Source organism: Malus sylvestris, chromosome 8 (assembly GCF_916048215.2).
Source record: "Malus sylvestris chromosome 8, drMalSylv7.2, whole genome shotgun sequence".
Taxonomy (NCBI): domain Eukaryota; kingdom Viridiplantae; phylum Streptophyta; class Magnoliopsida; order Rosales; family Rosaceae; genus Malus; species Malus sylvestris.
In genome coordinates, this window is record NC_062267.1 from 407,743 (window position 1) to 432,148 (window position 24,406).

The following is a 24,406-nucleotide window of genomic DNA, read 5'->3' on the forward strand; positions in this document are numbered from 1 at the left end:
ATCTTGATTGGTCTAGTTTTTAGATTAAGAGCCTAGACAAGTTGGTATTGCTTTTCTCGTCGCTCAGTTGTTTGTTCATATCAAAAGATTGTCATATTTCGCGTACTTTGACTTTTTAATTTTCTCTTTACTTCAGTTGTTTAAAAATGAGTGGTTAGGCCGCAGTTGGAATTATATTCAGCAACTATTATCTATGCACCTAAATTTGAATTACCACTTTTTTTGTAGTTTATATGAATTTAATTAATATAGATCATTATAATAATTGTAAAAATAAAAAATAAAAAATCATAGGAAGATGAGTAGAGTGAATTTTTTGAAGTGGCTGTTAACAATTCTTAACATGTTAATATTATGATCAAATATTACGAATTAATTTGTTGATGCATTGATGAGTCATGGCATGACCATCAGCTGATGACATTCATGTGGCTTACAGAATCACAAAAAACGTTTGTGCAAAACCAACAGGCTATTATGATCAAGGATAGTGCTATTCACATGTACTTTCTGCATTCCACACACTCTTGTTAATTTTCTTCTATTAATTTTCTTCAATTCATTTGAATTAACGGCCGAAAATTAAGAGAGATGTGTGAGAAATAAAAATAGGTGTGTGAATAGCAACATCCTATCATCAAAAGCTCAGGAATTTTCCCTCTTGTGTCTGTATGCACATGCAAAGAACATATATATGTGTAGTTGGCCGCTAAACGCACGCAATGGCCACAAATGTGGACAAGAGCAAACCTTGTCCATCGCTCGCATGCACGCGGCGGAGCAACCGAGAAAAGAGATGCTCTTGTTTTGCCAACTCAAACCCCATAACTTTTTTGTTTTAGGTTGAAACAAGCGATGGAAGCTAGTCATTAGCAGTCACTACATACTAAGAAAATCATTGTGCACCTATTAAAAAAAGGGACAAATTCTAAGTTATCGATAAGTATATCGAGCTTAACCCATATATATAGAACTTCATGCTAATCAACTTGGTTAATTTGCTATCAAACATGAAGACCAGAAGCAAAATTCCACAGCAGAACTCAACTCTTCTGTCACTTATTATTGTTAGCGTTTTAGTTAGCTTCCCTGTTACAAGATCAGACGACGGTAGTAATGGGGAGTATTTGATTGGAGTGGGCAGCTTTGACATGACTGGCCCGGCTGCCGGGGTCAACATGATGGGTTATGCCAGCATGGACCAGAATACCGCCGGTGTACACTTCCGGCTAAGGGCAAGAACCTTCATCGTGGCCGAGAGTTCCCAAGGTCCAAGGTTCGCCTTTGTTAATCTTGATGCTGGAATGGCTTCACAACTGGTTAACATTAAAGTGCTCGACAAACTCAAATCAAGGTATATAATTAATCAGTACTATTTTTTTTAACAAAGGCGATGTTCTAAATTAGTGTAATTTACCTAATGGAGATACGGAATCAAGTGGAAGAAGGTCGACGCATTGTCTTAAACCCACATATGCATTAATTAATCAATACTATTTTAATTAATGTGTGCTTTCGCTTTGAAGGTTTGGAAACTTGTACACTGAAGACAATGTGGCGATTAGTGGGATTCACACGCACGCAGGACCAGGGGGTTATTTGCAGTATCTAGTTTACACTGTAACATCTTTGGGCTTTGTCCAACAATCCTTCGATGCCATCGTCAATGCAATTGTGCAGAGCATTGTTCTGGCTCATCACAACCTCAAGCCTGGTTCCATTTTCATCAACCAAGGTGAGCTATGTTAGACGGAGTCAAGTTTTTGATCACTCCGTCTAACAAGCTACATGTCAAATTTTCTCTATCATTATTGTTGACTAGAGCAAGTCTGCTCTTTAGTATGCATCCAAGTTCGAATCCTCCTTCCAACATTTTAGACTAATTTAAAGCGGAATATTTGTTGTATCAAAATTTCTCCCGATCACTTAACTACACAAGGTCTAACTGCCGCTAATTGACGGGATTTGAATACTTTGTAGGGGATGTGGTAAACGCGGGAATAAACAGGAGTCCGAGTGCTTATCTGCTAAACCCGGCAGAGGAGAGAGCACGGTACCCGAAAGATGTGGATACTCTGATGACTCTATTGAAGTTTGTGGATGGCGGAAGCGGGAAGAGCATCGGAGCATTCAGCTGGTTTGCCACCCACGGAACCTCCATGAGCAAAGACAACAAGCTCATCAGTGGCGACAACAAAGGTGCCGCTGCCAGATTCTTCGAGGACTGGTTCACTACAACTAATACTAGTACTGGTGCCACGATATCATCTCCACCAGGTAATTATAGGTATCACCAGATCATGATCTTTAAACTACGTTCTGTAAATTAACTATGTTCATTGATGCAGATAGTAGCGTGGCAGCAGCGCTAATAAAGAAGGCGGAAAACATCAAAGCAACGGGAGGGAAGCCCTGCAGCAAAACAACTAGTCGCAAGTTTAAGGTGAGGAAGAACGATGGCTCACTATTTGTGGGAGCCTTTTGCCAATCCAACGTGGGAGATGTGACTCCAAATGTCCTTGGAGCATTTTGCACCGATTCTGGAAAACCTTGCGACTTCACTCACTCCTCCTGTCATGGGAACAACCAACTCTGCCTCGGACGTGGACCTGGGTATGCTCATAATGCTAACAAATTGTACCAACATGTTCTCGATGCATTTCATAACAATACAATATCAGTACTCGGCCGCAATGTGCATATCTGTAATAGTGACTCCGTTTTAATTCGTTAACCGCATGCTGGTAGGTACCCGGATGAAATACAAAGCACGAAAATTATAGGGGAGAGGCAATTTCTAACGGCGGCTGATCTATTCACGTCGGCTACAGAGCAGCTGACCGGGAAAATAGACTTTCGCCACGTGTACCTAGATTTCACGAATATTGAGGTTGATTTGGAAGGAAACAAGAAAGTGAAAACATGCCCCGCGGGGCTTGGTCCGGGATTTGCCGCTGGGACTACAGATGGACCGGGTGTCTTTGGCTTCCAACAGGGTGATCAAAAGGTCAGCAGCATCTTCCACTTTTATTTTGGACAATTTTCTTCCTAACGGGTACACCTTCCTTCAACCTGGCATCCGTGTTATGTAAGTTGCTCTCCTAGAATCCTACGATCGGGCTAATCAATCATCTGTTTTCAGATCAATTCGACATGGAGAAGACTGAGGGATTCGCTAAAAAAACCCAGCCAATATCAAGTGAACTGCCAACAGCCCAAGGCAGTTCTGCTCAGCACTGGGGAAATGTTTGTACCTTATGCATGGGCAGTAAGACTCCTTCCACAAAGCGATATGGGGAGAGGGGGGAATTCAACACATTAAACACATTTGTAGCACGCAGTTTAGAGAAAATTCTCTAACTATTCTAACCTTATGGTTCAAATGCAGCCTGCAATCGTTCCTATTCAAATGCTCAGGTTGGGGAAGCTGATCATACTTTCTGTCCCAGGAGGTTAGTCCTCTTTTACAATTCACAACTCATGCCTATATCGATCGCATGTCCACTGACTAACTCTTTACCAAAGCATAAAGGCAGCCTCATTCCAACACTACTGAGATTCATTTACAACTTACTGCGTAAATCAATCTAAATTCTAAAAACTAAATCCCCTCACAAGTGACATATACTATAATACCAACAGCCAACAGGAACACACACCATTCACAGGGTTTCGCGCTCATAAGGGCTGCTCTTGACAGCAGTACTAATGGATTTAACAAGCTCTAAGCTTCCGATTCTTGCAGAATTCACCACAATGGCAGGTCGGCGGCTAAGGGAAGTAGTCAAGGAGACCCTTATAAGTAACAGCAATGGTGAATTTGATGAGGATACTCGCATTGTAATAGCAGGGCTTACTAATACTTACTCGCAATATATTGCAACTTTCGAGGAATACGCACAACAACGATATGAGGTACAAACTCAACCTATAAACAAAATTTATTGTTTAACATGTTTGGCATGAGATTTACCTAAATGGATTCCTAGGGAAACAATTTCTTAACTTCGCAGTACTTAAATCTAGATTTTTCAATGCATCGTGCAATCTGCAGGCTGCTTCCACTCTCTATGGTCCTCACACGTTATCAGCGTACATTCAAGAATTCAATAAATTAGCCAAGGCGATGGCAAAGGGAGACAAAGACCTTCCTAAAGGTCCCTTACCACCAGATCTTTCCTCTGTACAAATCAGAGTAGGTGATCCTACTGGAGACTCACCTCCCCCAGGTACAAAATTTGGAGATATTAAGGAGGATGTCAGCTTACCAAAAAGTGGATCATTCCAAAAGGGAGATAGACCAACTGCCACATTTTGGAGCGCTAACCCAAGATATGACCTATTGACGGAAGGGACATATGCAGTGGTAGAGATGCTTCAAGGAAAACACTGGGTTCCTGTTTACGACGACGATGATTTCTCCCTGTTTTTCAAGTGGAATGTAGATACCAGTAGCTTATATGGCACAGCAACCATAGAATGGGAAATACCGACGGATACAAATTCGGGGGTGTACAGGCTAAGGCATTTTGGTTCAGCAAAGGAAACAAAGGACTCCCCCAACACCTACTTCACCGGCGCATCTAGTGGATTTGCAGTGTCTTAAATATTTATCTAGGATTTTTCTTCCATGTGTATCCTTGTTACAGAAAATAAGAAGAAAAGGTAGACAGGGATGCAAATAAGTACTAATTTAGAAACTGAAACCTTACATGCTTATTGATATCATAGAATAAATATAAATGTAAAGGCTGTTTCTTGCAGAAGTAACTTAGTCAGTGCTCATATGGATTATACATCGAAGGCATTGCCCGTTAATGAGCAAATCGAAAGCCTTGTTGATGTCTTCAAACCTCACTTCATGTGTCACAAACTCATCCAGTTGTAGTTCCTGATAGCATGAAAATAAAAAAATATTAAAAGGATATCCGGGTTCGGTAAGGCGAAAACAATTCAAGTAAACAGTTAAGTGCTACATCACCTTGTCCATGTAACGATTGATGAGGGCAGGGATATCAGATTTAAGTTCGAGTCCTCCAAATAAGGATCCCATGAGGGTTTTGCCGCTGCGAAGGATATCATGAGAGGGAAGGCTCACCTCTGACCCTGGCTTGCCACGATACCTACCATAAATGTCTCTCCCCAACCCTGAAGTTCAAAAGAACGATAATATTTCAATGCGTAGTGTGGACAAATTATAGTTGCCTAAGTTCATCCTGATGTTCAACAAAATTTATGGCAAGGCATGATAGTGAAGTCTTCGAATGCATGTGTGTGCGAGTGATAGGAGCGGTAAGGGGAGAAAGAGAAAACCTTTCGGATACAAGCATAAGCTTCTTTCACCAACGATGCCAATCCATCACATTCGGAGCAATAGTCTGCACCCCCGCCAGTCATCTCAATGATCACCTGTTTACATGTGAAAAAAGGACTGGAAATGCTTGGTAGAATAATCAAGTCGACCAGAGGAAAATCAAGTTCTTCTAATAGGATCTAAATCAGTCATTTAAAAGTATTTCCTAAACGAATTCTTAGATTGGATTACATAACTTGTTAAATTTTGTCAATAAAAATTTAAAACTGAAACCAAAATTTTGAAAATAAAAATTAAAAATCCGTTTGATAACTAATCTTTTTTTTTTTAATTGAGATTTCTATAAAAAAAAAATATATATAATGATCATCAAACTACCTTTAGATTACTGAAATAGGAAATTCAAGCAAATATTTTTAAAGCTGAGTGTGGAAATAGATTATTTTGGTTTTAATATTATTTCTCTTACTTATAAAATGTGAAAATTATAGAGTACCAATTTAGACGATATTGACACAAGTCGTAAAAATTACAATGCCACTATTTAAACATAGACAATATCAAATTATCAATGATGTACAACTAATTGCACCTCTTGTTCTTATAATCTTTGAGTCACTTGGTACCGTTTGGTACGTGGAACGGGACAGAACAGAGTGGGACGAGACGTTCCGTCCCACGTTTGGTACGCCTAAAATGGGTGGAACACGCTGTTCCACGGGATGAATTTTGGGTGAATTTTCGTTCCGCCTCACCCTTGGAACAACTTGTTCCACATCCGTGGAACACAAAATTATAACATTTCCGTCTCCTTCTTCTTCCTCCTTATTTCCATCCGAGGGCATCTTTGTTCCCTCTCTGTTCTATCCCATCCCATTCCGTTCCGTCTCGTCCCGTCTGCATACCAAACGATACCTTGAGCCACAAACATGGATGGAACTGGCTTAGGCTCAGCATGGGCGGATGCCCCCACTCAAATTTTTTGTTGTTGTTGTTGTTGAAAAAAAATATACTCTTTTAGTTGCTTGTGACATTAGTATTAACTCTTTTATGCACTATTGCCATTGTTGGAAGAGCATATTAAGCTGTAAAGTTTTTGTTGATAAATTGAGTAGGAGATCAATGGATGAATGATAACATAATTATTTTGAGATTTGATGGTATTAGTAATGAAGTTGTCATTCAACATTTGAAAACATGAAACGCATCGAGGAATATTGTAATGAGTTGTATAAAAAACTTTATGGATTAATATATAAGTGTTTTGTTGAGAACATTCTTAAACTTTTTAATTTGTAACTTTGTTATTTGAGGATGGCCGCATTCATATAGATCTCTAGCTTCATCCTTGGCCACAAACATCAAATTATCTTATCTTGAAATTAAGTCAAATGTCTAAAGTCTTTCCAATTTGTTCACAAAAAGAAAGAGTTATCCCAAATTTAACTTACATTTGGAATTTGCCATTTCCTAAAATTAACCCCAAATGTGAGGAAGAAAGTTGAAGGCAAAAGAGGGGTTGGGGAATTCAGATCAAATAAACACAAGCCAAACAGTGTACAAGAAAATTTGTTTTTTAAAATTTAAAAAAGAAAAATGGTTTTCTTAGTAATTTAGGATTTAGCTTGCTATCAGAAAAAAATAAAAATAAAAAAAATAAAAATGTCGTATTACACACCCTTCGTTTAACAAGAACTGGAAGCTTCCCGAACATTCCCAAAAGGATTTTGTATTGTTTTGAAGACCACCACCTACGTATCCATCGCAGTCATCGTCCTCAGCAGATTCCATCTAAGGCCTGCAGTTGCAGACACAACGAAACCACCGGAACCGGACTTTCCACCGTTGTGCTTCGGCTTGCGATCGCACTCGGGATTGAAACGACTCTCGGGTATGTAGATTTGCTTTTCGGAGATCATTTGTGTCCAAGTTTGTTTGTTGGAATTTGGAATTTATATTCTCAGCATGACATATAGCCCGTGATATTCCGCAATTTGGCAATAGAAGGGTCCAGTGCGATTCCCAAATCAATGAAATTTCGAGTCTTATAGGGTTTGACTGCAAAACCCTAAATATAAATACTTGGCGTTTTACTATATTGTTTGCACCTTCAGATTCAGCTCAGTGTAGCAATAGCATCCTCCAGGATTCTATTTTGTATTGCAAAATCTGACATTTTCTGCTGCTGCTTTTTTTTTTTCTTCAAATTTGTTCTTCGCGTGTGGTTTCTGCAAATTATGTACTAGGAAGCTTGATCTTTGATGTTAACTGAAAAATGGTGTTTGATTGTACAGGCAGCTACTCAAGGTTGAAAACTTGAGGTTACTTTCTGAACCCTTTCGACTAGCATGGCAGATCAGCACTCCAATGAAGGCACCAGTTTCGGCAATGTTGCTGGGGCTGATTGTGATTCAAATCTTGAGATCAATATCAAGACTTTAGACTCACAGATGTATAGTTTTCAAGTTGATAAAAATGTGAGTTCTAGTCTTTGGTCGTGTCTTGCATTGCTTATGTGGGTTTAGTTTTGTTATTCTGCCGAATTAAACTGTGAACTAACTAGTAACTGCTAGGAACTACATGTTTGTCCCCGCCTTTATCAAGAATATGATCCCTTCAAGATCTTGTTTATTTTTATACATTTTTGATATTTGTATGTATACATTTTTATTTCAGATGCGAGTTTCTTTGTTCAAGGAAAAAATAGCTGATCAAACAGGTGTTCCAGTTGGTCAGCAGCGGCTGATTTTCAGGGGAAGAGTGTTAAAAGATGACCATCCTCTTTCTGAGTATCGTATCCTACCATTTCGAACCTTTATTGTTTACGTTTGATGTATATAGGATTAACTGTGTATACAGAAGTGGACTTTGAGATTTATGACATTTCAGTAACTTCGCAGTAGTTGTCAATACATGTATAGTGTACATATCTATATACGTGGGAGTATATATTTAACTTTCTTGGGGGTGATTGGGTGCTCTTTGGGCAATGCAATGTCTTGCTAACAAGCATAACTAGGTCTACAAAGGTATTGGAAACTGGTGTGTGTAGTGTGTTCAGGCACAATGCTTGAAATTTGAGTAACTGAATTGGATCTCTGCCTATCATCTGTCAGCTGGGTTGGTTAGTTTATTGTGTCATCACAATGCATATGCTGACATACAAACCTCCTGTATGACAGTTTAATTTAGGTATTACAATAATTATTGTTGATCCCACCACTTAGTTTCTATTGCTAAACCTTTGGGAAGTGCCTCATGGTGAAATCCTTGTTGTTCCTGCAATTTGGTTGTTGTTTCACATCTTACCAATTATTGACCAGTTTCAGCATATGATCCCTTAACCCGTTGTAGATTTGGAAAATGGGCACACATTGCACTTAGTTATAAGGCAGCCATCCCAGCCACAACCTTCGTCGGGTACAAGTTCTGGCGAGGCACATGCTAATAGTGGTAAATAAGTAATTTGCTTTTGAGAAATGTTGGTGCTTCCATTTCAGGTTCAGAGCAATTTCTTTTTGAGAAATGTTGGTATATAAGCTTCTTGATGTAATTTGGCAGGAAATGATCCTAGTGGTGTTCCTCGTGGTCGCATTGGCCAGATATCACACAGTGTAGTTCTTGGGACGTTTAATGTTGGAGATCAAGGTGAAGGCGCTGTTCCTGATCTTAATCGGGTTCGTATTCGCTTCTTGCTATGTTAAAGTAATGGGATTTATATATATAAATGGGCGAGGGCCTTAAATTGGTACTTCCGGAAGCACATTATGCTATATTCTTTATTGGTAGGTTATTGGCGCAGTTTTGAATTCTATTGGAATTGGCACCCAGGCTACAACTAATGGCACAGGCAACCCACAATTCACTACTTCGGTGAGCAATGTATGTTTCTTGAAATTACGACCAGATATGTCTAATGTTATAAGTATTTTTCTCTCTTGCAATTGTGGTCCAGCCCCACTTAGTGGGAAAAGGCTTTGTTGTTGTTGTTGTTGCAATTGTGGTCCAGATAAATAAATTGGTCAAATTACTAGTTTCTCAAAAGTGCTATAATCTTGTAAAACCAAAGAAAATGTTGCAAGTGTTAATGGGCAAAGGTTCCTTAGGAAAAGAGTATGAATTTTTTGTATGGTTTTTCTACAGTTGAACACTCCTGGTCAACCTCCTAATGGAAATGAAGCAGAAGGGTCGCGTAATGTCAACCGAGGAGGACATCAAGCACAGTATGGACAGGCATTTCCTACTCAACCATTCCAAACTTTTCCTCAGGCTGTGCAACCTCCTCATGCAGCTGCAGGATTTCCCATGCCTTCATCAAATATGGTATTGTTATGATATTTTGGGCATGTCTTAATCTTGAATTGGCCATGTATATGACATCTTAATGTTTTTTGTTTTCTGTTCAGCCAATTCCACACTCTTTGAATACTCTCTCCGAGTTTATGAACAGAATGGAGCAGGGATTATCGCAAAATGGTAACAAACCAACTATTCAGTAAGAAATAAGGATTAAGCTAACCTTTTCTTTTTCTATCTAGGTTATCAGCCAAATACATCTGCAACCAATACAGGAGAACCACCTAGGGTGAACTTACCTTCCACTGCAGAGGGGATGCCTACACCTGAGGCATTGGGGATTGTTCTTCGTCATGCAGAGCGACTTCTCAGCAATCATGCTGTTTCTGCATTATCTGTGAGACTTCTAAATTTATCTTAACCTATTGATTACGCTGTTTGTGCTTTTTTTTTTTTTTTTTTTTTTCTCTCTAGAAAAACTATCATGGGACCATACATATGCAATGATCATTTTTCCTTGAATTAATTGTTAGTCTTGTACTTCGATAATTTATGTACTTCTTATTTGGAGAAGAGGTCCTTTGCATTGTATAACAACGCAGTTCAAAAATTTCATGTCCTCTATGATTAAGGGAATTCAAATTTGCCTTTTGATAAGGATACAAACTTTTTGAGACTTGGATTATTAAAGTGTTTGCGTAGTATAGTCACTCATGCAATTTTCACTGTAGTTATGACATTTTGGAGTGTTCCCGATCCAATTCAATCCGCGCAGCTGATCAGTTCAGTTTGGTGGATTGGATCCATAACAATAACTGATTCAATTTTGGTCGGTTTTTAGATTTTGGAATCAGATCTAATCCAATCCAATGCTAATAGCGTTGGATAGGTTGGATAGGATTCATAGGATTAGATGATTGATCTGTTGTCATTGTCTATCCAATAATTCCAATTTCAATAGATTCACGTGTAATATCAAGATTGAATCTGTTGTAAAGTGTTTTGCTCACATCCTGTACCAAACATAATTCAGTCAAAGAAAGTTAATGTTTCCATAATTTCAAATGCTTATGAACTCTCTTTTATTAAAATTGAAAGCTTTATCTTGGTAAAGATTCATGAACCAATTCATATTTCTTTACTGCTCTTTTAATTGATTATGTGTTTAATTTTAATTTGCTGCGACTTTGTAGCACATTGCAGGACGCTTGGAACAAGAGGGAGTGTCTCCTGATCCCTCTGTGAGAGGCCAAATTCAGACAGAATCTATACAATTAGGGCTTGCAATGCAACACTTAGGTTCTCTTCTTCTTGAGCTTGGCCGAACGATTTGGACACTTCGTATGGGGCAGTCTCCTGTATGTTCTAGTTTGATCTCAATTTCTTCATTTAAATCTGTGAATAATAGAATATAGTCGTTTATAATTGTTTTGGCCAAAAAATCTACAGGGAGAAGCTGTTGTGAATTCTGGGCCAGCAGTTTATATATCCCCAGCAGGGCCTAATCCCATAATGGTCCAGGTTCGTTGATGCATGTATTATGAATGTATACATAGTTTCACATATGGATTAAGCAAGACAGGCAAATGAAATTATATAAATTATTTGTAGTGAATAAGTCCAGTGAAAAACTATTATTATTGGGAACTAAATTTGATAGTATAGTGGAGAAGCAAATATGGCCATTAGTTCAATAACTGTGGTCATTTAACATGGCATTTTATCTTTTTGTTGGTATATCCATTTTTTGAGCTTTAGTTAATTTTGGTTTAAATATATTGATTTTTAGATGCCAACCAAGCCTAGTGAATAATGTTTTGTTTGCAGCCTTTCCCTCTTCAAACAAGTTCACTCTTTGGTGGTTCTGTACCTCAACCAAACCCTACGAGTTTTGGTCCTGTTGGGATTGGAAGTGCTCCAAGGAATGTAAACATCCATATACATGCTGGTAAGTAAAATTGATCGCTGACTTGAAGCCTGTACCTATTTTGTATCATTGTAATGCTTTTTATCATCGTACCTCACTTGCACAAATTGTTTCTGCAGTTGGTGCTAGGGGTAGTAATGGGGAGGGTATCCCATCTGGTTCTAGGGATTCAGGTGGCCGGGTGCTGCCAGTGAGAAATGTAGTTGGTGCCACTATTCCATCCTCCCAAACTGGTGTTGCAGTCTCCGCTGCGTCGCAACCCGGTCCTGGTGGTTCTGTTTCACAGCCGCCTTCTGGCTCCCCGCTTTCCTCCATTGTTGCTGAACTTAACTCACATATTGGCAATGCACAACCAGATGACACAGCTCAATCAGGTACCTTGCTGTATGTGCTTCGGCTTCTGTGGATATAGAATGTCAATCTAGTTTTCCTATGCTATTTTGTTCTGTAATCAGGTCAAGAGGTGTCCACTGGTCCATATGTTGACTCGCGTAATTATGCAGGAAGTGAACGGCCAAGTACTGACTATGTCGATGTAGCCGGGCAGTCTAGTGTATCACTACCTGGTTGTACATCTGAAAGTGAAGGTCTGAAGGTATGTTTCACACATTCTTGGAATACCCTTTATTTAGGTTATTTTGTTTATTCTTTGATGTAATCCGAATCCCAACCTTAATGTGACAAAGTTCATAACTGTCAGGATTTAGCAAGTGGTAGTACATTGAAAAACGATTCAAGATCCCCAGCTGGGGGTCCTCTAAGCTCTTCAAGTGGCCAAAACACCGTGGTGAGAGAAGATGAGAAGAGAAGTGCTCCACAATCCAGTGAGAAGCAGGCTGAGGGTGCAAAAGCTGTTCCACTTGGTTTAGGACTTGGAGTTTTGGAGCGTAAGGTATAATATTTTTACATCTATTTCATTGCTTTCGAAAATAAAATAAAAATTTACGAACCAAATTTATGCCCCATCACGGGCTTGATATTTCAGCTGTTAATTAAAGTAAAAATCCATGGCCATATTATGATGGATGTATAGTGCTTGGGGAAGCAATTAAGAGTGCAAATACTACTGGTTTGTTTTCAGGCTCTTACATATAAAAACAAAACAAAAAATATATATATATATATGCGGTCAACTTTAATTTAGGTTGTTACTGAAACTGTGTATCATTGGTCCAATCAGAGACAAGCCAGGCAGCCAAAACCGTCAACCAAGAATGGAGATGGCGGAACAACTAGTGCTCCCAACAATCAGAATCAGCAAGTAATTGGTGGCCAGCAAGTTTTGCAATCCCTTGTGTCTCGTGGTTCTGCTGCAAGTAGGATGAACTTAAATGATGCACCTGAAAGACAAACGGCCCCTGCTGTTGGTCAGGTCAGAGATGGTAGAACATTGGGAGGGCAAGGTCCTATTGGCCAAGTTGATATGGGAAGCATGATGTCTCAGGTTCTGCAGAGTCCAGCCCTGAATGGTCTGTTGGCAGGTGTTTCAGACCAAACTGGAGTGGGTTCTCCCGATGTATTGAGGAATATGTTACAGAGCTTTACACAGAATCCACAGATGAGGAGTGCTGTCAATCAGATTGCCGAACAGGTTGACGGCCAAGATTTGGGAAACTTGTTTGGAGGAGGCCAAGGTGGGGGGATCGATCTGTCCAGGATGTTCCAACAAATGATGCCCATTGTAACTCGTGCCCTTGGGGCTGGATCGCCCCCCGTCCGGCCATCCTCTGCTTTGGCTCCTGAATCTCATCCGCCCCACAATGAGCGAAGTCTCAGTAGAGATGATAATATCCCTAATTCTGAGGTTTGTATAACTTGTCTATTCATCAATGTCTTGGATCAACATTTCACTTTTTTGGGACATGATATTTTCGTTTTGTGGCCATAAAGGGTTATGATTTGTTTCTGAATTGAGCCATAAATTGTAACTTCTAATAGCTCTTTTTCTTCATGCTTTAGATTAACCTCGAAGAAGTGGTTCAGAGAATTGAGAACCTGAATGCACCAGGAGAAGTTTTTCATGCTTTAGTTGAAAATTCGGTGCAGCTGTCTGGCAGAGGAAGCGGTTCTCAAGAACTTGTGGATGAGTTGTGCAGGGACGAGAGTCTCTCCAGCGTATGTGCTATATATGCTTGTCGTTTGTGCGAGGTGCTAGTCTTGAGATTAATCCGTACTGTATGTAAACAGATCTCTCTTTTCGACTTTTGCAGGAATATGTTGAAATATTAAGTAGGGACATACGGCGACGACTTGAGGGTGATTCGGGGAAGGACAAGTGCTAATACTGCCTTGCAGGCGGGCAGGTGTTGCTGTGGATAGGACATGGTTTCCATCGGAAGGGTCCTGGGTTTACTTGTGTTTTAGAGTTGTCATTTGAGATTTGTTTTACTGATTGATCAGAATGTCGATGTACAAATTAGGATTGGGGCTTTGATTTGCTTTGCTTTGCTTTGGATGTACCATTTGGTTCGTTGTTCGAACCGGTTTTATAAATTTTTAATTGATTTCTATTGCAAACACAAAGTCAGTTGTGAATCTGAGTTAATACAGATGAGCTCCTCTAAACTTTTACGATAACTGAATTGCTAATTTTAGTTTTTCTTGCGAATGTGACATTTTGTTGACGTATAAAAGTTGATTGTGCGCATTTGTACATTGTACGTGATGAATTCAGCAAAGAAATTATATTTTAATAAACAATGTTATGTCGTATTTTATACCATCTCCAACTGAGGGAGTCAAATGGTCATAAGGCCAAACATAGCTCTTTGACAAAAAATCATTTCCAACCGAGGGGGCCAAAGGGTCATAGACCAAACATAATTTATTATTTTAATTGAATTAATATGGTTAATTAAATTAAACTATCATATTAAAATAAGGTTTTAGACATATTTTGAGTGTCACTTGTCGCCAAATGAATAAGTCTCAAGATTTCTTATCTTTATAGAATCTCAATAATTTTTCGAATAAGATTTCGAGTGACACGTGTCGCTAAAGTGAATAACTCTCCATATTTCTTATTTTTATGTAATCTCAATAATTTTTCGAATAAGAAGATGAATTGGCATAGACGAGACGAGAAGATGATGAGTTCGATAAAGAAGATGAAGCATGGCGCAACACAATATATATGGCAGCAATGGCTGGGGTCATGGCGTGTGAGGAAATTGAAGAACAATCTCAATAAGGTGGCTCGGTTGGTGGTCACTCTTACAAATCACGAAATAAAGAGATCGCATATGAGATTTTGATGAACAACTACTTCAACTCCAACTCGGTGTACACAAAAGAGGATTTCAGACGTCACTTCTTCCAGATGAGGCGTCATGTCTTCGAGCGTTTACTTTATGGTGGCCAACATGTCAATCCATACTTTCGACAAAAGATGGATAGAGCAGGCCGCCCTAGTTTTTCACCTCATCAAAAGGTTATTATTGCACTCCAAATGTTGGCCTATGCCTCTCCAGTTGATGCGAAAAGATATAATAGACCTAATTTGCCTTTGGATCCAAGAACTGATAATATCTCTTTAAATGAGTACATAAGGTGTCACAGAATGATACGTTCGCGTGCCATAAACAAGTACCAACAACAGGATTTTGTTGCACATCTTTGGGCAAAAAAAACAATGGAGTAGGCGTTTAAGTTTTATATTGTTAAATGTTTTGTTTAATGTTGTTTAAGTTTGAATAACTCCCCCAAGTAGTAATAGGGTGGAGATTGTGTTGTTTTCCATCTTGAAGAACAACTCTCGTGGTTTTGGAGATTTAGTGGAGTGGTGCCTTCATAGAAATCATAGTACTTTTTGGACGTACGAGTCCAAACACATTCACTTGTTTGAGAACTACCATTGACACTATCTTCTGAAATCTATCTATAAGCCCTACAAAGAGCTTCATCTTCTTTTCGGGTTCAAGCCCTTCATTTCATTGCAAATGTGGCCATTTGAAAATTATTGAAAAAATTAAAGGAAAGATTATTGGAAGAGATTGAAATAAAATGAGGTAAACCAATGCTTGGTGGTTCAAGTGATAAGGAGCTTGTTCCTCTTAAGTAAGATCTTGAGTTCAAGCCTTGTGAATGGAGAAGCCAGCATTGGGAGAGCTTGCCCCTCGAATGGGGTCCGACTCAACTCGAGGGATTAGTCATCGCCTACGTGCAGGAGATACCTTGGATTCATCCAAAAATAAAATAAAATGAGGAAATATAGTATGGAATAGTGAAAAATGGTTTAGGTATTTATAGGAAAAAAATTAGATTTTTTTTTTTAAATTCGTCCCAAAAAAAATATAATTCAAGCAGTAACTTGATGGCATCATGACGTCAACTAGCTGTTGGCACTTAAATGGGCTTTGGACTGACAATTTGGCACTAGAAGGCTAGGCCGGAGGACTAGCTGGCTGGAAATGGCCAACCCGGTTGCCTGATTTGGGAGTTTTAGTCCAGTAGGATCCACAAGCTCTTTAACCTAACCTTCAATCGAAGATGATTCTTTAGGGAACTTTAACGAAAAGTATCCGGTACTGTTCACTTTAACGAAAAATCACATTTTTACACTAAAAAGTCAATCCTGGTACTATTCATTGTATCCTTTATTTTGTCCTTATCATTAAAACTCAAAGTTTTTAAGCCCTTTTCATTAGTTTTTTTTTTTTTGTATCATTCCTTGGGCCGAGTCTGGCCCATGGAAAGCAGCTTCGTAAATATTTGTAGTTTCCAAAATTGTGCGTGTGTTTTGAAAGTAAGGAAGAAGAGGCGAGCAGAACAAAAACTATAACTGGGAAGATTCGTTATTGGTTCGCAGATCCTGAGCTTCGACCGAGTGTCGTCACGTTCAATGGAGTCATCAGCCGACGGCAAGCAGAAGAAGGCGGGGGGCCGCCAGTGCTGCATCTGTCATGAGAGACGGGCCGCCCTCAAGAGACCCAAAACCCTAGAGCAGGTAATATCTCCTACTGAGGTTTGATTTCCAGTAAGCTGATATGAGAGGCATGAACTCATAAACTGTATCTTGCGGTTGTAAAACCGTAGAATTGAATTGAAATCGGTTAGTGTATGTGAAGATTTGCAGGGAGTGTTTCTACAAGGTGTTTGAGGAGGAGATTCATCAGGTCATCGTCGAAAACCAGTTATTTAAGCCTGGTGAGCGCATTGCCCTCGGTGCCTCCGGCGGCAAAGGTAAACTAATCAATCAAGCTGTAATTGGAGTGCTAGTGAGTGGTGATGAATTATAATGCCATACTGGATTGTGTATGTTATGTGGTCCTTAACTTCCTTCTGCTCATTGCCTATTGTGTTATTTGCTGCCTTCAGATTCCACTGTCCTCGCTTACGTATTATCCGAATTGAATAGGCGGCACAATTACGGTCTGGATCTCTTCCTCTTGTCAGTGGATGAGGGCATTACTGGCTACAGGGACGATTCTCTTGAAACCGTCAAAAGAAATGAAATCCAGGTCAGGTGAATTTTGACTATGAATTTTCGGTCATGTCTAATGCCTTATGTTTCTCTACTTTTAAGCTTTAATTGACTCTCGTTCGAAATCTCTACTTTCAGTATGGTTTGCCGCTGAAAATAGTCTCGTACAAGGATTTGTATGGGTGGACCATGGATGAAATAGTAAAGATGATTGGTCTCAAGAACAATTGCACCTTCTGTGGTGTTTTTCGTCGTCAGGTATTTGGCTGTCTTGGAAATTGGTGTTTTTCATTTTCTAGGCATCTTATATAGATGTATTTAGACACGATTGGGCATTCAATTTTTTTTTACGATATATTATTTCCAAATCAACATGGTTATTGCACAGAAACTTATGGTGCTTGTTACTTAGTTTTGAATGAGTAATTAAAGCACTAAAACTGGTCATTCAAACTTTCTGCTGATAGCACCTACAAAGGCTGTCATTTGTGAGCTTTCTGTGTCTTTAAGCATGAAGGGCATGATCAAATTCTATTGGTTGGTGAGAGATTATAAGGAACAATTCAACTTAATGGATATATCTATTTACTTCTCAGGCCCTCGATCGTGGCGCTGCACTGTTGAAGGTAGACAAGCTTGCTACTGGACATAATGCAGATGATATTGCTGAAACAGTTCTATTGAACATTTTACGAGGTGACATTGCAAGGTAATGCTTGTTCATATTTCATTGATGTTCTTTTCCCCCCCCCTTAAGTTTGCATAGTGAACTGAGTTGCTGGTTTTATTTTGTAGATTAAGTAGATGCACTTCAATTGTCACCGGTGAAGACGGGCCAATTCCAAGATGCAAACCTTTTAAATACACCTTTGAGAAGGAGATTGTTATATATCCTTGCTGCTGAAATATTAAATACTGATTTTGTTTTTCTTCCCCTTTTTCTTTCATCACTGTTATTCATCTTAATGCCGAGTAGGAATTGTTTGCAAAGCCTTAACTAATTTTGCACGTATGCATATTTCAAGAGGCTGGACTACTTCTCCACTGAATGTAATTTATCTTTCCTTTAGGCTCCTTTAAATAGTTCTCTCAAGTCTTCCTCGGTTATTTTCCCTCCGCTCAACCACCCTTGCCACTATATTTCTATGTTTAATGCTTTTACAATTAGATCTCAGAAGACATTTTTGTCAAATTGCAGGCATTTATTCACCCAATGCGTATCGTGGTTTTGCTCGTGAGTTCATCAAGGATTTAGAAAGAATCAGGTGAGTGCCTTGCTGAGAGAATGTTTCGCTGGTTGGCGATGTAGATTTCACAAAAAAAAAAAAAAAAATTATATTACATCTTCAGTATGCACATTTTGTACTCCTAGTTTGACATTTTACTGGACTTCTTTCAACTGAAGACCCAGGGCAATACTTGACATCATCAAATCAGGGGAGAATTTCAGAATTTCAACTTCAACAAAGATGCCAGAACAGGGGACATGTGAACGGTGTGGTTACATTTCCAGTCAGGTAAGTTTGTTACTAGTTTCACCCTGCGATATGTGACATGTGGTTGAGATATCTGATTAATGTTAGACTCGTTTGCGTTCGTTACTTGGGTAGAGTTTGGTTAGAGAATCTGAACATTTGTTGTTTTATTGTGCAGAAATGGTGCAAGGCCTGTGTTTTGCTTGAGGGGCTGAATAAGGGTTTGCCAAAGCTGGGAATTGGCCGGACTCGAGGACTTAATAACGATGACAAGAAGGATGCTAAGGAAAGAAATGGAACAAAAAGTATCGAAAGCAAGCAATGTGGAAGTTTGGATTTCTGATTAAATCTGCAGGATACACAGTATAAAATCATGATAGACAGTAATGATAAAGCTAGGTTGGGATATTCATTGCAACTCTTGTAATGGTTTGGTTTTAGCGTTATCCGTAGCTTATATTTACCCTACGAATACGATTAAATTGTGTAATTTCCAATTTTGTCACAAGATAAAATCAGCTGCCTCACCACACCAGGCTCACCTTCTGGAGAGATTTCTTTGTGTGTCGGAAATACAGTTCGGTGCATCAAATGTAAAATACAATTGTTGAAAATTAAAAAAAAATAAAAATTCTATCAAATGGTATTATTACAGTTGGTATACCGACTATGTTTTCGTTATACTGAAATTTCTTCACCTTCTGATCTCTTTCACGTTATTTCATGTAAAGGAAAGGAAACTACACATGTTATTTTGTGGGACAGGATCCTCTCCGGAACATATCTGTCCGGATCCTCCGGATCAAGCCGCAAAACCCAGTTTCGTAAGCCTCGCAATGATCTCCACCTTCACAAAGCCTTTACCATCATGAAAATCAGAAACCAAATATCGGAGAAGCTTTCCGGCGACCTTCACAAAACCAAATATCACAGAAGTCGTTAACGTTGGATTCGAACTGCTGGGGGACAAAGCAGTATCGAAATTTTGGGGTGGCAGACTTCTTGTGGGGGCTCTCTTTTTGTACTTCAGACGGCGACGATGGTGGGGATTTGGTGGAGGAAGGTGGAGATCACAGTGAGGCTTACGAAACTGGGTTTTGTGACTTGATCCGGAGAGGATCCTGTCCCTTATGTTGTCCTACAAACGACACATATTTTTATGTCGTAAGAAATACATATTTAAACCTCATTTTCATATGGGACCCTCGTCAGTTTGTCACACTCGCGCAGCGGCAGCGCTCTGTGTAACAGAGTTTCCGTCGTCATGGCATCATCAGTACCGCCAAGCTCCTCCGCTGGCATCCAGAACTCAAAGAAATCGTTGGGGTTCATAGCAAATGCTGTGAAGCGCAAGGACAGCTTCATCCAGTTCTTCGCAATGACTGGAATTCTGCTGCTGAGCGTCAGATCGTTGGGCCAGAAGTACCGCCTCCACAATCTTCAGGAGGACACGACGGCTCTCAAGGAGGAGCAGGAAGCCCTAGCCGAGCGCACGAGGAACATCAAGCGGGACCTCCTCCACGAGGCCTCTCTCGAGCCCACTGGTCTCTTCGCTTCCAGGCTTCGCCTTCTCTTTGGCGAACGAGAGTGATCGCACTGTGAGTTCAAGTTCTAAGGATTCCTTCTCTTTATTGTTACTCTATGTAGCTATTTGATACGAAATACATTTGATAAGTTGGATGCTCAATTTTTGTGGCTTCGCGATTAAGAATTGTTGTGGACCTACCTAGGGTTTTTGTGTGAGAGTTGGGGTTTAGGATTCTTAAGCAGAATGCATGCTGATTTGTGTTCTACTTTCGATCAATTGCTAATTTGGATTTGACAAGGAATGAATATTTCAAATAACTTGTTGAACACTCTGCTCAATTTGAGTTTTGTTGATTGTAAGTGAATGGGGGATTTGTATTGTTTGCTTAGATTTCTTGCATTTGGTCCTTGGTTATAGGTTTTTACATTGAAATTTGACCGACTTTTGGTTGAGAAAGTGTCGCGTGTCATCTGTTTTCTTAAGTTTTGGCAGATTCTGATCATGTGATGAATTTAGCATGTTATCCGTTTTCAAAATTTCTAGGTAAAGTTAAGGGTTGTCTCTTAAAAGTATGTTTCAGTTTCATGTTTCCTTATAATGCTCAAGTAGACAGCGAATCTTGTGTTATGTTTTGGTTCGTTTCTGTGTCTGGATATTTGAGGGTTGATGCGTTGGACAACCTGCATCTAGTTCTGTACCACTACCATCACACTACACTCTGAACATCTCTAATTGAGTAAAACTTCTACTACCGGTTTCATATCCTTCCTATCTTTCTCCTCTCGTGGCCAATGCTTTTCTGCCCCAATTCATAGAATTTCTGTCATGTTCAAGCTTGTGTTGCCATATCATTGATTTGTGTGCATACGCACACATTGGCTTCTGCACCTTTGAAGCCGGTACTTCATTCCTTAACCTCATCCGCAAACAAGCAAACTCATTGAACTTTGTGTGTTGTATGATTGGTGTGAGCGAATAACTTGTTAGCCTATGTATTCAACAATTCAGGTCGGAATACACTTTGGGTCCTTGCCTGTAAGCAGGTGTTCCTCCTTGTAGACGATTTAGATATGTGGTAGAACTTGTCATTTTCTAGTTTCATTGAGAGATTTTGATATGTGTAGAACTGTAATTGACACTTAAGGAGGAATGACTCATTATAAGTAACAAGCCAAGCGGTGTTCATTGGGTTTTACTATTATTTTCTTTGGTACATAAACATAGAGGTCTTTTACCATGAGTCGAAATTGCTTTCCCTTGCACGCATTTCACTCAATGATTCTGGGGGATTGGTTTGGTCTCTGTTTTCATATGGGCCTTCAATAGTATGAAATGAATGCATTGAAGCTGTTGGGAGCGTCAGTTTGAGGAGAGATTTTTGTGTGTGTTAGGAACACAGTCTGGGACATCAAGTGTTATAATCCATTTTGAAACCCTCTTATTTTTTAAGAAAAAGAAAAGAGAAGGAAAGTGTTATGTTAGTAGGAAGAGGATCCTCTCTGGATCCACTTTGTGGGGATCTTAGGAATCTTCACATTTTAGCCGTTCATTGTACATCGTGCAATCAAATTTTGTCAGATACTTTTGTGTTTAATTTTAAATATAAAAATAGTCAAATGATTTATAAGCGCACGATACATGATGAATGATTAAGATGTGAGAATTCCTAGGATCATCACAAAGTGGATCCGGATAAGATCCCATTCCATGAAAGTAATAGAGTGTTGTGTATCGTATTTGAATTTTGAGAATTGATCAGCTTAGTTGTAGGGCAAGTAACTTTTGTAGCTTTCACACCCATTTTCCGTGTGTGTGTGTGTGTGTGAGAGAGAGAGAGAGAGAGAGAGAGAGTAGGGATTAGGTTGTGTGATGATTGAGATTTGAGGGCAATGGTTTTTATTTTTTGGTCAATTGATTTGAGAGCAATGTTATGTCGTAGAGAGTAGGGATTAGGTTGCGGGATGATTGAGATTTGAGAGCAATGATTGTTTGCATGTCGTATTACTTTTTGTGGGCCTCACTGCGTACATGATTGAGTCCAACATAAGTTTTAAATCTTTTTTGAATAAATGTTTTTGTGGAACAGCTGTCTTGTGCTGTGTTACGTTACTATGTCTATACCATGGCCTCAACATAGATTTGGTTCTTTTTGAGATTGTATGGTTTGAATTCAACATGCCAACTAATCATGAGAATATTTTTGCTTACTACCTTTAAGTTATGATGGTGATGCCTATTATCCTATTTATGAGTTTAAATTTCGAGATGAATAGACATAAATTTCAAAATTTAAAGTTATTCAATGATAAAGTAGGGTATGAGCATTGAGCATTACCATTAGGGATGTGCAACGGTTATGGCGGGCGGGTAACCGTGATTATTTACCCATAACCGTTTATGCTCATACCCGTATAACCGTTTACCCGTTGGGTAATTGCCTAAATGGTTATACTCATACCCATAACCGTTTATAAACGGTTAACCATACCGATAACTGCATACCCATTTAACCGTAACCGTTTAATACCCATTTACCCCGTTTATCTTTTGTTTTTTTACCATTACCTCTTTTTCACCCGCCTACATGTTTTTTAACAACTTAAAAATTAAAAAAAAAAAATTGTCATAACTTTCTTTTTTTTGACAATTAAACACCGTTATAGGTACATTCATCATACATTTTTGTATTTTAATTTTTTTAAGTTCTTATATCATTCCAATAATTGAAATAATAGTTTATGGACGATATTTTTAACTGTTACCAATGAAGGTAAATATAATATTTGCTAAGTATTATTGGATTACAAAAATTGTTTAGAAGACATTTTTGTCAAAGCATTTCTATCAATTTCACAGTTATTCGCAAAGAATTTAAATTAATTTGGCAAATTCTTTGATGATGAGAATCATCATTCCTGTAGCAATGTTATTGAGAGAATGACCGATGAATTCCTTGCTAATTTATTGGGTGCTAAGTATTATTGGATCAAGAACATGGTTTGTGTTAGTTTTACATGTATAAAATAAATGGGTAAACGGTTACCCGTTTATAACCGTGGTTAATACTCATAACCGTCTATTTAAATTTCGTGAGTAAACGGTTATACCCATAACCGTTTATTTATCTAAACGGTTACCTATAACCGTAACCGTTTAATTTAAATGGGTGGGTAACCGCAGTTACCTATAACCAATGGGTATTTGCCCATCCCTAATTACTTTACCACCACTTAAAGATGGTGAGCAAGAGCAAAAATGCACCCTCTAATCATGGTTAATGGGACCTACTACTACCCAACAAGGCAAAGCAATCAAACATTATCAATTAATTCGTTGGGTTTGGGGCCGCATTTGAATTCTAATTTAGAAACATGTGTTGCCGCGCTGTGAGCCTTGTCCCGTGGATCCTAAATCTGCTATCTTATCCCTAAATTTGGTAAATTTGACTGATAACTTCTACTATTCTTCTTGCTTTGTGGGAAGGAAAGAATGAACGGGTATAAGATCAACCAGTCTCCTAAACGAAGCGAATTCTGATTTTAGGTATCGGGTTACGAATTTTAATGTACAACTCATACTTTTAGTTTATTTTATGTATTAGTTCAATTCATATTCGACTGTTAGTAAACGTGTCATTAGTGACTTCTTTGGTCGGACTTTCTTGTATGTTTATTTGGGCTAAGACAATATAAATTAATAAACAGTAACTTAATTGCAATCATTTAGAAAATAATTCTTCAAACATGATATTTAATAAGAAAGTTATTTACTGTAAAAAATTTAACAATTTTTTTTTTGTTACGCTGCACAAGTGATAATATATAAGGGACCAATGTGAAAATCTTATATGCAGGAGTAAATATTCTTACTTGAGGTACTACATTTTAAGAAATTAGACCAACTCCAATGGTGGACTAAAAGCCAAATTTCCCTCCAAACCCACTCCAACACAAGGGGAAAATTTGGGCTAAATGCTAAACCAATGCCAGATTCCTCCCGAAATTTAGCCCAGAAATCAGAATTTAAAATTTTCAATATTTATCGAAATTTAAATTTTTTTTAGATAAAAATGTTCATAAAATTAATTTACGATAGTTTACATATTTATTTTTTTAAAATAATTTAATTTAACAAAAAAAAAATAGCCTAAGTTTGTTCTTTAATAATTCCGGGCTAAAATTTTAGGCTAAAACAGTTGGAGCAGAAAAACTATTTCTTGGCTAAAAATTAAATTTTTCGAACTAAAATATTTGGTTTTTAGTCCAATCATTAGAGATGGTCTTATCGAAGCAAAAGAGAGAGTAGAATGTGGTTGAAAATTAAAAGGCCGGTAAGTATGGTGTCGTTCCATTCTCACGTGACTTGAATGTTTCCTGCGAACAACAAAGTCTGAATTCATGTGCTTTCCTTTTTTTCCTTTGTTTTTTTTCCTTTGTTTTTTTTT

At 38.6% G+C, this 24,406-nt stretch overlaps 4 protein-coding genes across 6 annotated transcripts; all 4 read left to right on the forward strand.

Annotated features, from left to right (window-relative positions):
- Positions 1-989: 989 nt before the first annotated feature.
- On the forward strand, positions 990-4,857 carry LOC126631630 (neutral ceramidase 2-like). The gene is made up of 9 exons (XM_050301752.1): positions 990-1,354; positions 1,527-1,735; positions 1,981-2,277; positions 2,349-2,613; positions 2,749-3,007; positions 3,143-3,268; positions 3,389-3,452; positions 3,746-3,915; positions 4,055-4,857. Exons 1-9 carry the CDS (start codon positions 1,011-1,013, stop codon positions 4,604-4,606), a joined length of 2,286 nt encoding a protein of 761 aa, XP_050157709.1. The 5' UTR covers positions 990-1,010; the 3' UTR covers positions 4,607-4,857.
- A 2,159-nt stretch (positions 4,858-7,016) lies between these two features.
- On the forward strand, positions 7,017-14,114 carry LOC126632298 (ubiquitin-like domain-containing protein CIP73). 3 transcript variants are annotated; one of them, XM_050302654.1, is made up of 18 exons: positions 7,017-7,205; positions 7,609-7,791; positions 7,991-8,108; positions 8,669-8,767; positions 8,876-8,991; positions 9,104-9,196; positions 9,458-9,637; positions 9,721-9,790; positions 9,853-10,007; positions 10,804-10,968; positions 11,060-11,131; positions 11,438-11,558; positions 11,657-11,911; positions 11,993-12,132; positions 12,238-12,429; positions 12,718-13,341; positions 13,497-13,652; positions 13,748-14,114. In XM_050302654.1, exons 2-18 carry the CDS (start codon positions 7,663-7,665, stop codon positions 13,817-13,819), a joined length of 2,757 nt encoding a protein of 918 aa, XP_050158611.1. In that variant the 5' UTR covers positions 7,017-7,205; positions 7,609-7,662; the 3' UTR covers positions 13,820-14,114. The 3 variants fall into 3 exon arrangements, with proteins under 3 accessions (XP_050158611.1, XP_050158612.1, XP_050158613.1); XM_050302655.1 differs by having other exon boundaries at positions 9,104-9,187; XM_050302656.1 differs by having other exon boundaries at positions 7,018-7,205; positions 12,041-12,132.
- Positions 14,115-16,263: 2,149 nt separating this feature from the next.
- Positions 16,264-18,988, forward strand: LOC126633015 (cytoplasmic tRNA 2-thiolation protein 1). The gene is made up of 10 exons (XM_050303560.1): positions 16,264-16,482; positions 16,604-16,718; positions 16,854-16,996; positions 17,098-17,217; positions 17,556-17,668; positions 17,755-17,847; positions 17,969-18,009; positions 18,158-18,224; positions 18,365-18,476; positions 18,613-18,988. The coding sequence occupies exons 1-10, from the start codon at positions 16,378-16,380 to the stop codon at positions 18,775-18,777; spliced, it is 1,074 nt and encodes a 357-aa protein (XP_050159517.1). The 5' UTR covers positions 16,264-16,377; the 3' UTR covers positions 18,778-18,988.
- A 232-nt stretch (positions 18,989-19,220) lies between these two features.
- Positions 19,221-20,290, forward strand: LOC126633016 (uncharacterized). The gene has a single exon (XM_050303562.1). The coding sequence runs from the start codon at positions 19,699-19,701 to the stop codon at positions 20,023-20,025; it is 327 nt and encodes a 108-aa protein (XP_050159519.1). The 5' UTR covers positions 19,221-19,698; the 3' UTR covers positions 20,026-20,290.
- The last annotated feature ends 4,116 nt before the right edge of the window (positions 20,291-24,406 follow it).